The 12603-nt window shown below is 36.8% G+C and overlaps 1 protein-coding gene across 1 annotated transcript; it reads right to left on the bottom strand.

Annotated features, from left to right (window-relative positions):
- Positions 1–2209: 2209 nt before the first annotated feature.
- On the bottom strand, positions 2210–6060 carry LOC130951794 (uncharacterized). The gene is made up of 5 exons (XM_057880529.1): positions 5496–6060; positions 4160–4449; positions 3964–4053; positions 2762–3114; positions 2210–2646 (listed from the first exon to the last, which is right to left on the bottom strand). Exons 1-5 carry the CDS (start codon positions 5704–5706, stop codon positions 2382–2384), a joined length of 1209 nt encoding a protein of 402 aa, XP_057736512.1. The 5' UTR covers positions 5707–6060; the 3' UTR covers positions 2210–2381.
- Between the last annotated feature and the right edge of the window lie 6543 nt (positions 6061–12603).

The raw sequence follows: 12603 nt of genomic DNA, 5'->3' as shown, positions 1-12603 counted from the left end.
ACGTGTGTCACTGTGTCTATGTCTTTGATGAACATGAACAATAACCAAACGGGCCGTAAAGAAACTCGCATGTACGCATCTGGTGTGCGAACGCACAATGCTTAAGTCGCGTCTAATGGCACTCTTAAGCAGTCCAATGGTGGAATCAAACAGGGCCAATTTTTGGATTAGAAAGTGTGCAGTTTAATGGCACTCCTAGACGTCCAACAGTGGAATCAAACAGGGCCAATTTTTTGGAATATAAAGTGTGCCATCCAACAACTATACTAGGCGTCCAACGATAAATGAAAACAGAGGCCCAAAATCTCTGAAAATGGACTTGCCATTGGACGTGACCTTTTTGGTGTACAACGGCTAACTTTGACGTCACTTCCAGTGCTCCATATGCCTCAGCAATCCATCAATTCTTGAGGCTTCTAATTGGAGGAATCAAAACTTCACAAGCCCCTGAGATCAAGTGGAATTAGATTTGCATTTGACTTAAATTGGATTGGATTTGAATTTAAGGAGAATTTGCATTTGAATTTGGATGTAGTTTTAGATAGAGTATAAAAGCTTTTTAGTGAACACTGAGAAGGAACATTTTTGACACTTTTTGCTTTTATACAACTGGAATCTTCTTTGTTCAGAGAATTTTTCTTTAGAATTGTAGTTGGTGCTCTCAATCATGAGGCACTAATTCTCTTCCATTGAAGGGAAGAATTTTGTTAACTTCTAATGGAATGATTCTGTTGATTCTCTATCTTTAATATATGCATTATTGTTTTTTAAGAGAGAATGTTTGTTCTTCATTTCAAGAATTCAAATCTATTAGAAAATAGTTTGAATGTGTTGAACTTCATGATCATTTGAAAAAGTGAATTATAGAAACTGAGCTTGAAGAATTTCTCTCTCAATGCTTATGATTTTGAATATGGATTTGATAAGTAACATTGAATCAACTAGATTCAAATCTTAAGAATTGTGTGATTAAAAAATCAGAGAATGTGTTTCGCCTCTTCTCATGAGCAATTGATCAAGAAATTGATAATTGATTAAGTCAAGAGAGATTGAATCACCAAAAAATTGGGATTCACTTATGATTTGCTAGAGGTCTATAATTACATGATTGAGATAGAGTTGAGATCTATTATTCTTGAGGAATTAACATCTCTAACCTCAATATTCCTTCTCATCTTACCATCTTAATTGATTGATTATTGCTTTCATTGATTGCTTTATTTAATTTTGCAATTGAGATTTAGTTCACTGCTTGTGTTTTTAATTTCTTTATGAGCTTTATTATTATTTCATTTCCATTTCCAGTCATTTACTTTTAGTTCATTTCCTCTACTGCCAAGTCATTTAGTTTTTTTGTTTATGTTTCTTGATTAATTATCATTCAAATATGAATTGTCTAACTAGAATAATCAATTAATCATTTGTTTGTTTAATCCGTTGATCCTCATGAGAATGATAATCCACTCATCATGATATTACTTGATGCGATTCAGTGCACTTACCAAGTTGTGGATGATGCTATCATAATTCCTAATCTTTTTACTTCATTTCCATTAACTGGTATAATGACCACAGTAACTTGACAAACATAACCGTTACATATATAAAGATCCTTACTTCTCTTATAGGAAGACCTCACACCGAACTTCATAAAGAACCCCAAAACCTAGATACCTCATAACCTCTTGACGTCGCACAACAAATATACACCCCTAATACGTGTGCACAACTGCTCATATATAATTTATTAGGGTTATGCTAGATGTATGCCAAAATTAGTTACCAAAGTCAGCCACTAATATAAAATACATGCTAAAATATAAATACACATTGAAAATAAATTAAACTATACATATATACACAAATACATTAAACTACACATATATACACAAATACATTGGTGACTAATTTTAGTGACTGATTTTGGTGTACAAATAACATTTCTCCGTATTAATATCTACTCTTGCACCTCTTACGACCCATACGAACCCGAGCAGATCAAAACAATAAAAACTCGAAACGTGAAGAATGATAATGATCTTGTTTATCCAACCTTTTCTTTTTATAATTTTGTTAAGTAATAACTACTCTCCTTTCTTCATCTTTTTGAAAAAGTATAGAAAATTTCTTTCTTCTATCCAAAACTGATTTTAATAACAAAAATATTTGAAGTTTCATAAAATAAAATTATTTGCGAAGCAGGGGCTCATTTTGCACAAGATGATTTACATTGTTCAAGACATTCATGATTTTCCTTTGCAAAATGTCACGCTCAGTAACGTTATATGTCTCGCGAGAACTGTTTCAGTCAGTGAGTTTAAGTTACAACATTCTCAGTGAAGTGATGAGGACTCATCCTCTTCCTCTAACACCAACAGAGTTTAACCGAGCCATTGCTGTGCGCGACGATCTCCGCTACCACCAACAGAATGTCGAATGCTGATCTTCTCTCCAGCATACTTTTGTTGAAGCCATTCAAAAGCATTTACGTCGAGTTTTCCATTAACTGACTTCCCTTGCTTCCTGCATGTTAGTTGCTCCCTTATGGAAGCCCACAATTTCCCAATAGCATCCCTTTGACGTGCTGTAAATCTAGCCACATTATCAAAGGCATGCTTTACCAAAATATCAATCACGGTTTGGCACCTGAATAGAGAAGACTCAAACAAGAACGAAATTACAAAAAAAAAAGAAAAAAAAAGAACGTCAATGATGAAACATGTGATATATGAATACAACAGAAAAGAGTACACTAATTTACCATGGTGTTTTATAACGCCGAGCCGCAATCTCTAAACAAGTTATCAGGGCTTCTCTTTGTGACTTGAGGAATCTCTTTGTTTCTTCCTCATCCTCCTTTATCTTCACAGCTCCCTCATTCTTTGTCTTTAATTTTTCACCTTTCTTTGTGGATTCATGAAGCAGTGCATCAAGCCCAAATGGGTCAGCTTGATCCTCATCATTATTATCCTTGTCTTTGGCACGTGTTTTACTATCTTCATCTGCCACATTTGTATTGTCTTCCAGAGACATTGCTTCCTCTGCATCATCATCCTTTGTTGCAACAGGAAGACTAGATATAGCATCCTTGATTTGTCCAGCTGCTTTTGAGAACTGTATAAAAAGTTGGGGGGAAAAAAAAGCATAAGCAACCCAATAGATATCTTTGTAGGCTCAAATAATGAAATCAACTGACTAAGACCTATATAGATAACAGTATCTGAAATGTAATCATGGTGACTAAGCATAAGATAAACACATGATAAATAAAATTTAGCAAAATATTTTAAGCAATAGTTTGGTGCATTATTAGTTTTTTTTAGTACACTATAAATACAGAGTCAAGTATCAGCTATCTATAACATCAACCTCGGACTTTTAATAATCAAATAATCAAAAATTGAACCATGTAAATAAAGAATGTTGCAATTGGAAACTGAACCAGACCTCCCATACCCCTAGCAAACGCCACATCTCATATACTGATACACCCCCCCTGCCCTACTATGCATCTGTCACAAGAATATGGCATGGGTGAACAATGTGGATCCTCTATAGGCGATAACAATTGTTATCCCTCCAAAAAAGTTGATCTTATTATCGGTCCAGAGAACTTTCCTTTAAAATTCAACTTGACTTCTGCAAGTAAGAAATCTATGGGAGACTATATTTACACATTATATCCATCTTTAGTCATATTCATATACAAGGAAAACTGACGTATTGATATGTGAAGTGATAAATTCAAAAATAGCTTACAAAAAGCAATAATGATATACAAATATTAATTACATGACAAGAAAATGACAGTAAATGTATGACACAGCAGACTTGGATTTTTTTGGTGCATGAATAATTTCTTTTCATGTCAATAGCCAAAAGGCAACAATGTGCTTCAAGCTTATTTTCTCGAATAGGAAGACGACAAAAGGTGACTCAGCAAGCCTTTAGTGTAAATCATACCACAAAGCTGTCATCTGTGTATAAATCATTTGCTACCACGGCCATTATTGTCCATGCTGCCAGTTGATTCCTTTGTTTCTTATTGAGGTGCTGAAATTAATGGACAGGAAAGGATCAGGAAATCCTTCAGAGACACTCTAATCTGTTAAAAAACACTCACCAAGGACAGATATATCATGTGAACTTTTAATCTTACTTCTTTGGTGCTTTGTGCTTCCATGAACAGAGAATGATAGTCAGCCCGCACCGAAGGATCTGTACAAGGTGTAGATGATAACATTGCAGCTTCTAATATGGCAAAAAAATAATCACTAGTTCCAGACTTTACACTTCCAGATTGAATCAGCTGTATAGCAAGCTTCGCAGCCTTGTTGACCTTTGCAGGGTTCTTGATGTGGGAAGTTATCTTCTTCATGGCCTTAATAACCTGTTCTTCAGAAGCATCCGTAGAGGTTTTAAATTTCAAGCTTTTTTTTGGTGCTGCAGCTGCATTCACAGCAGATAATGTAGGTTCAGATTTCAGAAAAAATATTAATGTAAATTTCATCATTTTAAACAGATGTGTAAGTGGATACCAAAGCAATAACTGCATAATATACCAGCATTTCTGTAAATCCAGGAGAAAATATACCAAACTTCGATCCGCTTTCTATTGTTGCAACACCACAAACCAAGGTCTTCATATAGTTAGATAAAACAACCTAAAGTGATTTATATGGCAATGGCATATACATAGATAACTTTCAGACTTTCGCAATCATGAATCAACCTAAACTCTTCATACTTCATAACAAAAAACCAAACATGTATTGTTCCACTAAGCAACGCCTCAGGTTCAAACACTGTGCATAAAGAAAACTAAGACTTTACTGTTATCATAAGCTGATCAGAACTATGGTCTACTAGACTCTATATGCTAAAAGCTTTACACTAATATTACTGAAAGAACAAACAAGACAGGTCATGTTAGATGAATTTAGCAGTCAAATTGAATGTAAAATGAGTACTTACTATCTTTTAGCATCCGCTGCACTTGATTAATTCAATGCCTATTTTTCCTAAACCAGGTAAACTAAGACACTGTTTGGATGCATGGCAAGTTTTGGAAACGTTTATAGAATGTGTTTCTCGGTCAGCAAGGAATGGAATGGTAAAAAATGTCCTACAGAACCTCACTTTGCCATCGAAAATAAGGGAAATAGCATATTATCTTTTCTATTCCTTCACCAGCCATGGAAGTCCCCAAACAAGGGTGTGCCGGTGCGGCATACATATAACAATCCATTCTCTTCTTTTCTATTCCATTCCATTACTTGCCAATTTGCCATCACAAATATATCTCCCAAACAGAGTCTAAACGAAAGGCCTTTTTTTTTTTCCTCTTAACCCCGATTCGAAGGAAACCCTAATCCTAGGGTTATATGCTTCCCAGTAATAAATAAATACATAAACAAAATGTTAAACTAAAAATTCAGTGATTGCCGACGTAAAACAAACAATTGAGTTAAGAAGGTAAGAGAAATTGAAGTAACCTTGAGTGTCAGACGGAGTATGGTTTGGGCGCTTGAGGGCACTCTTGAGAATTGGCTTCGATGGTGGTGCTGCTGCTGCAACTTGAGAGGACTCCGCGTCGTTGTTAGCGGTGCTGGGAAAATTGAGATGCGGTTTTTGTTGTCGCTGCGGCGGTTCAGGATCATCATGGTGTTGAGGTGGAGGCAATCCCTCGAATAGGTTGTGTGCCATGTCGGTCACCAATTACTGCTTCTGATTCTCCGATTATAATTACGATTATGACGAAGCACAGAGCACGCCCACTAACACCACGACCTCCCAAAGACCCAAATCCAAAACCCCTAAACAATGATGACTCCTTGTGGGCTTCTGTCAATTTGCTTTAGCAAGAAAATTTAAGATCCCACATGATTGAATCGCGCATGGACACGTGGTTACCGTAGGGGCCAGCTTCGCAGGAGTGGCAAGAGTCCATCTCCAACGGCTAGCTTGGTTCAGCGCTAGCCAACTCCTTGGCGTAACGGTGTTCCACCCTGTTGGGCTTCGTGGGCCTGTGATTGACGAGGACAACTCAAGAAAAACCCCAAACTAAAAGGTGGAGGGAAATAAGCGGCGGCATACGTGCTGATGCAACAAAATATTATTCAAATGTGTAATAAAACCATAGTTTTCAAGAAAAAAAAAAAACCATAATTTTCAAAACTGAATCAGATAGCCAAAGCCTTGGGTCAATGGCAGCATCACGTGCCTCATTAGGAGCTGTACCCAGATTTAAATCCTCAATAAAGAATACAGAACCTATACTAGTAGTCTAGTAGTAGTAGTGTATTTTGTGTGAGTGGGTGTATGTTATGTAATGTGTAAGAGCCAAAATAAAATAAAATAAAATAGAATCGAACTGACAGATGTAACCAGATTAATTAAAAACCAGTCATATGTTAAGTTCGGTTGATTCCAAAAATTGTCTAGCCAAAAACCGACCAGAGAACCGACCGAATCGACAGTTAACTGGTGAATCATCGACATCGACCGAATTTTTTAAGGATTTTCGGTTCGGGACATACACTAAAAGCCGTCGCTGTTTTATTAAAAAAACCTAAAGATTGAAGAACCCTATCCTAATACCACCATCCCACCCATCTCTTTTTCTTTGAACTTTGAACGTTGGAGAGTGAAGAACCCTAGCCTCCAAATCTCTTTGGAAGTTCGAAGTTCAAACGCAGATATGGCCACCATTCCTCTTCAAAGTCATCACCGAACTTTTCTCGTCCAGGAACAAACTGTGGGTGCCGCGTCGCGTGTGGAAGTTCTGTTCGATGGAAGTTCAAACACAGCCCGCAGCCACCATCCATCTTCTGATCATTCCTCCTCTCGTTGCCATCGTAGGAAGGTCTCCTACTCTCTTCTCCTCTCATCGTTCTCAATTGTCGTCGCCGTCACTTCCCTTTCTCGCTCTTTCTCGCTCTTTGTTGATTATTGATCTTACCATATTAATTTTGTTAATTTCTAATTTTATTGTCTAATTGTATGGATATTGGCTTCTGAGTTTGTCTTATAAACTTTTGATGCTGGATGTAATTGTTGATTTTGTGTTATGATGCTGCATGTATTGTTGGTTTGTTGATGTGATTAGAAATCGTGTGTAAATCTATGTTCAATAATCCATACTTAGTTGTTGTCTATATTAAATTTGTGTAAGTTTGTGTTTGTAATTGTTGCTAATTAAAAAGTTTAATTTTGAAAATGGAACTACTAGACAGGGATCATGAATCACATATATTCAATTTTTAATAATTTTATTTTATATTTAATTAAATCGATAGAATTTTGATTGGACCATTAAACTATTTAACCAGTCATCTTATCAGTTTATTAACCGATTCGGTTTTTGCAACCTTGAATAAAATTTATGTGTCATTGTATACCAAGAAAAAAACCCATTATGCGTCATTGTACACAATAAAAAAAACTCAAGCGTCATATCTCTCAAATGAGAGTAGCTTAGAACATTATGTCATGCTTATTGAAGGAAGACTAGTCCGCAATATCTCTTATTTCCAGCATATTATTATTAGGCAAAATTTTCTTATATCTTAAAACCAAAAACGTTCACCATCCCAACATATTCCACAAACTAAATAGTTTATTCTATCCTAGACCTAGCCCAATATTGTCCATGTCAGCACAACCAATACCAACTTTTCATCATGTTCAACATGATGATGAACCACGACATTGATCGCATAGAAGGAAAAACCATCAGGCTCAATCTAGATTAGAGTCTAGGATACAAACCAAATTGTTTGAATGTAATGAGGAAGATCATCTCTAAAAAGAAAGTATAGTTTCATTTTTTCAAGAATACAATCCAAGGTAAGTGGGGAAATCCAAGAAAATCCAAAAGGGATGGCTATCTCTGAGGTGGGAAGGAACAAAGTGCTCGTTAGCTTCCAAGAAAGTTTCTGGATAATGGACCATGAAGTGTAAGAGAAAATTTGATAAAATTAGAATTTAGCTACAAGGTGAATCTATTCTGGACACCTACGTGGAGTTTTAGTTGAGTATTGATGAGCCAAAATTGATACGCTCGTATTATTAGCGACTGCACTAAATTGCAACAAGTAATACCACAGTGAGTGGATATCATTCCACGAGGATTAATAGATTGAGGCAAACAACGTCTAATTAAATCTCTAATTAGATCAATCAAACTTTGGAAAGAGGAAGTTGGATATTGAATTAGAAGCAAGAATGATGTCGTGAGCATCTTAAGCACTTTTCATTAGAAATTCTTATAGAAAAATTGTGACTTTTGCTTAATAATTATATGATTTTCAAGAATTTTCTATTAGTACTTTGATTTCCTTGGTTTCATTATTCTTGTAGGGAAATTTTAGGAATAGGGAAGCAAAAGAACAAGGAGGAACCAAGAATTAAAGACAACTGCAAAGAGAATTCATGGATGATATCAGCCCTGACCTCTTCACACTCCAACAGAAATCACTTGAGCTATAGACATTCAATTGATGCAGTTTTAATAGCATTAGAAAGCTAACTTTCAGAATTTCTAACGATATACAATAGTTTATACTTTTTCTCTGACTTGTTGCCGTGACATTAGCATTTAACACCAAACCGCATCCAGCATCACCATTCCATGCGAGAGTCCCGGTGCCAAACGTTAGAAACTAGTGCTAAATGCCAGACAAGCAGTAAGAAAGTGTAGAAGGGCGTAAAAAGCGGCGCCAAATGCCACCAAAGTGGCGCCGAATGCCTACAAGAGCCCTAAACCCGAGAAATCTTTGTAATTAATGAAGATTTGAAGACACCAAGCTTAAATTACAAGGAATATCATTAGTGAGTCAAAGAGTCATTAAGAAAAAATTTGATTTAATTAGATTTGATTTTGTTTTGATTTCGTTTGAATTTAAATTCTAGGTTTAGTCTTAGAGGTTTTACTATAAAAATAGGACTTCCTTCCTCCCCAAGGACACACACTACACTCTCCCTCTCTTCCATCTTATACTCCTCATTAATTTTAAGTTTTACATTAGAGTAGGATTTGGAATTTTCTTCACTATGGACAACTAATCCTCCATAGTTAAGGTTAGGAGCTCTATTACTTTGATGGATTAATAATTATTTATTCTTCTACTCTTGATTAATGTTTTGAATATTGTTTAAAGAATTGGTTTCATTCTTCATCCTAGGGATTAGTGATTATTGGAAAATAACTATAATTCTACTTGAATTCTATTTGAGTCTTGGAAAAGTTATATAATTAGAATTATACCTTGAAACCAATTTCTCACAATTCCTAATTATCTGGACTTAGTGTGGCACGTAACATATAACTGCATTATGCTTTGGGGTTCTTAAAGTTATGTGGTTTATAAATCAAAATTTGAACTTCACCATCTAATACAATTGAGTGATCAAGGGATTGACAGTTGGTTGCATTAGAGGAGATCAGATTGCCTAGGAATAGAAATTTAGTCACTTGGGATTTGCCATAAACATAATCTTTGCATGATCAAGGTAGTTGACATTAAATATTAATCTGAAAATTTAAATATCTCTGAGACCTTAACTATCTTTATCATATTATTTTCTTAACCAATTTTAGTTTGCTTTTATTTAATTCTCTGTTTTTATGTTATTTTCTATTGAAATCCTAAATTTTGATTGTCTGATTAGAATAATCAATTGACTATTGTTTGTTTAATCCGTTAATCCTCGTGGGATCGATAGTCACTCACCTGAGTTTATTACTTGGTACGACTCGGTGCACTTGCTGGTAAGTTGTGGATTGTAAATTCCTCACCAAAGAAGAGTGAAGAAGAATTAACCATTAAGATAATTATAGAATGTAAATGGAAGAGGGCTTAAAAAATTAAGAAGAAAACAAGAATGGAGAATATTAAAGGCTTCGAAGATGTTAAATTCTTAGGAAGAGCAATGCTTATGTTTCTTTACTTTGACTCATTCAAAAAAAATTTTCATAGCAAATCATTTATAATTAAATTTCAATTTCTTAGCAATCCAATTTCTCTTATCCTAATTACTTGCCAATCTCTTGGTCAATTAATTAGAAAAAGAGGTGAAGAACAGTTTCAATTAGCCATACGATTTTCAAAATACTATTCCTAATCAAGTTAAAAATCATGAGAAAGAGTTTAGAGCTAATTCCAATATTAAAATATTTAAAGTAATAAAAGAATCCAAGATAAAACTAGAATATTTTTCATACTTCTAACCATTAATGATGAAGAACAAAACTCAATCTTAAAAAACCAGAAAAGCATGAATCAAAATAAAGGAAACACTTGAGAAGTTTAGTTGAAAATAAAACAGAGCTCCTAACTTTTAACAAGAGAGGTTTAGTTGATCATGGTAGAGAAGAAAATAACTAAAACTTGAGAAGGAGAGGTTCGGTCCTAGAGTGGTGTTCGATGGTGTATATTCCTTCCTGTGAACCTTGTTCACTTATTCATATCTAACTTCCTAACTAATTGAAATTCAAAAATCTAATCTTATTTTTCAAAGAGAAAGATAACTTATTCAAATTCAAATCTAACTTCATATAATCTAACAACCAAATCCTATCTTTCTGAAATAGGTTGTTGCTAACTAATAATTTAAATCTTGAATCTTGACTTGAATTGAAGCTTCCTGGGAGTTGGCTAGGCATTTGGCACTGGGCTTGGTGGAATTAGTACTAGGCTTGAAGCAATTTGGATTACTAGGTGATGTGTGGAAAGCGATCCAACACAACACTCACCGGCAAGTGTACCGGGTCGCATCAAGTAATAATAACTCACATGAGTGAGGTCGATCCCACAGGGATTGAAGGATTGAGCAATTTTAGTTCAGTGGGTGATTTAGTCAAGCGAATTAAGCGTTGGTTGAGTTGTTTGTGTTGAACAGAAAGTAAATGACATTAAAAGTAAAGGGGAGAGGGAAAATTTCAGTAAAATAAAGAACAGAAGAGTAAAAGTGCAGAAACTTAAAGAGCAAGAAAGTAAATGACTGAAACTTAAAGTGCAAGAAACTTAAATTGCAGTAACTTAAATGGCAAGAAAGGTAAATGACTTGAAGATAAAAGGGAATTGAGGAATGGGAATGCAAGAATTAAACAAAGAACAAGTGAATTGCAGTAAATGATAGGGCAGAAAGTAAATCAGAGGCAATATGCATTCGAACAGAATTGAAATAAAATGCTGCAATGGTTCACAGAAGAACCAAAAGTGATCTCAGGATCCCAAGAGCTTAGGTAGCAGAGCCTAAAACCCAATTTCCTTCCCAGATCTAGATTCAGTAAGCAATTGACAGAAAATTGAAGAAGAAGCAATTGAATAACAGAATTGAAAGTGAATTGTGCAGTAAAATTAATGCAGAGAGATTGAATGGGAATTGGGACAGAATTTCCCCAATTTCACACACCCAATACTCAGAGAACAGAAAGTAGAATTGCCCAAGAGATTCGAGGAAGGAGACTCTCCTTGGATCCTCTTAGTTCTTGGTCCAATTCTTTCCAGAAAATGAAAGCAAGTAAAATTGCAAAATCAAAATTCAAAAGTGAGAGCCAAGATAGCTCCAAGAGGTCCTAATTACATCAATTTAAATCCTATTTATACACTTTCTATTCTTGGATAATGGGATTTGGATGGGCTTTTGAATTAGTGAAGAAATGGGTTTAAATTAATTTTTAATTTGAATTTTGGCCCAAAAGAGTGCTTCCAGGAGGCTGCCCTGCCCTTGTGGAGGGCAGGGCAGAAAGTTGATGCTTGGCACAAGAATTTGGTGCGGCCATGTTGCTTGTTGGTGCGAGTTGGTGCGCCAAAATTTGTGCGCTGCGCACGAGGGGAAGAATTGGTGCGCCAGAGGCTGCCCTGCCCGCGCCAAGGGCAGGGCGGGAAAGCCTTGGTGCGCCAGGGGGCGTCTGGGCGCTCGGATGATGCTGCCACGGGCGTTTGGGCGTGCGCCAGGTGCTGCCAGGATGCAAAATTGGCGTGCCAGGATCGTGGGAGGCTGCCCTGCCCGCGCCAAGGGCAGGGCAGGATCGGGTTGGTGCGGCCAGAGAGGGACGCGCGCGCCAGGACCGTGCCAGGACGAGGAATTTGGTGCGCCAGATTGAGAAATGGTGCGCCACAACCTTGCCAATTCAAATGCTGCCCTGCCCGCGCCAAGGGCAGGGCAGGGTTGCCATATTGCACGCCCGTGTTCGAACCTGGGCCGATGCAAACACGCTTCCTTTTTTTTCTTGGTTTCTTGGCACGCTAGTCACCCTTAGTCTTTGGCTTCCTCATGGTCCCTTGCTCGAGCCTTGTAGCATGCATTGGGTGTCATTTTCCTTGGATTTCTTTCCTCATGGAGCACGATCCTGCCCTCCACAAGGGCAGGGCAGAATTTGTTTCTCATGGCTCCAAGGCACCATTTTGTGCTCTGCTCTTGAAGTGGGCAGGGCAGGGTTGCCTTGCTTGCTTGGTCAATTGATGCTGCCCTCCTAGAGAGCAGTCTGCCCTTGTGGAGGGCAGAGTTGCTTCTCCCTTTAGTTACGGCACGCTTCCCCTTTCCTTTGCCACGCTTTTCTTTTCTTGTGTCACACTTCTTAGGCCACGCTTTTCA

Source organism: Arachis stenosperma, chromosome 9 (genome assembly GCF_014773155.1).
Source record: "Arachis stenosperma cultivar V10309 chromosome 9, arast.V10309.gnm1.PFL2, whole genome shotgun sequence".
NCBI lineage: Eukaryota > Viridiplantae > Streptophyta > Magnoliopsida > Fabales > Fabaceae > Arachis > Arachis stenosperma.
Note: the sequence above shows the minus strand (reverse complement) of the source record. Positions and strands in the feature narration are given on the sequence as shown.

Excerpts from the sequence above, each read along its gene's own strand:
- LOC130951794 (XM_057880529.1), bottom strand. The coding sequence starts at position 5,706 with ATGGCACACAACCTATTCGAGGGATTGCCTCCACCTCAACACCATGAT. Across the intron at positions 4,054-4,159 it reads AAGCACAAAGCACCAAAGAA|CACCTCAATAAGAAACAAAG; the intron begins GTAAGATTAAAA and ends CATTAATTTCAG. Across the intron at positions 3,115-3,963 it reads ACACAGATGACAGCTTTGTG|TTCTCAAAAGCAGCTGGACA; the intron begins GTATGATTTACA and ends CTTTTTATACAG.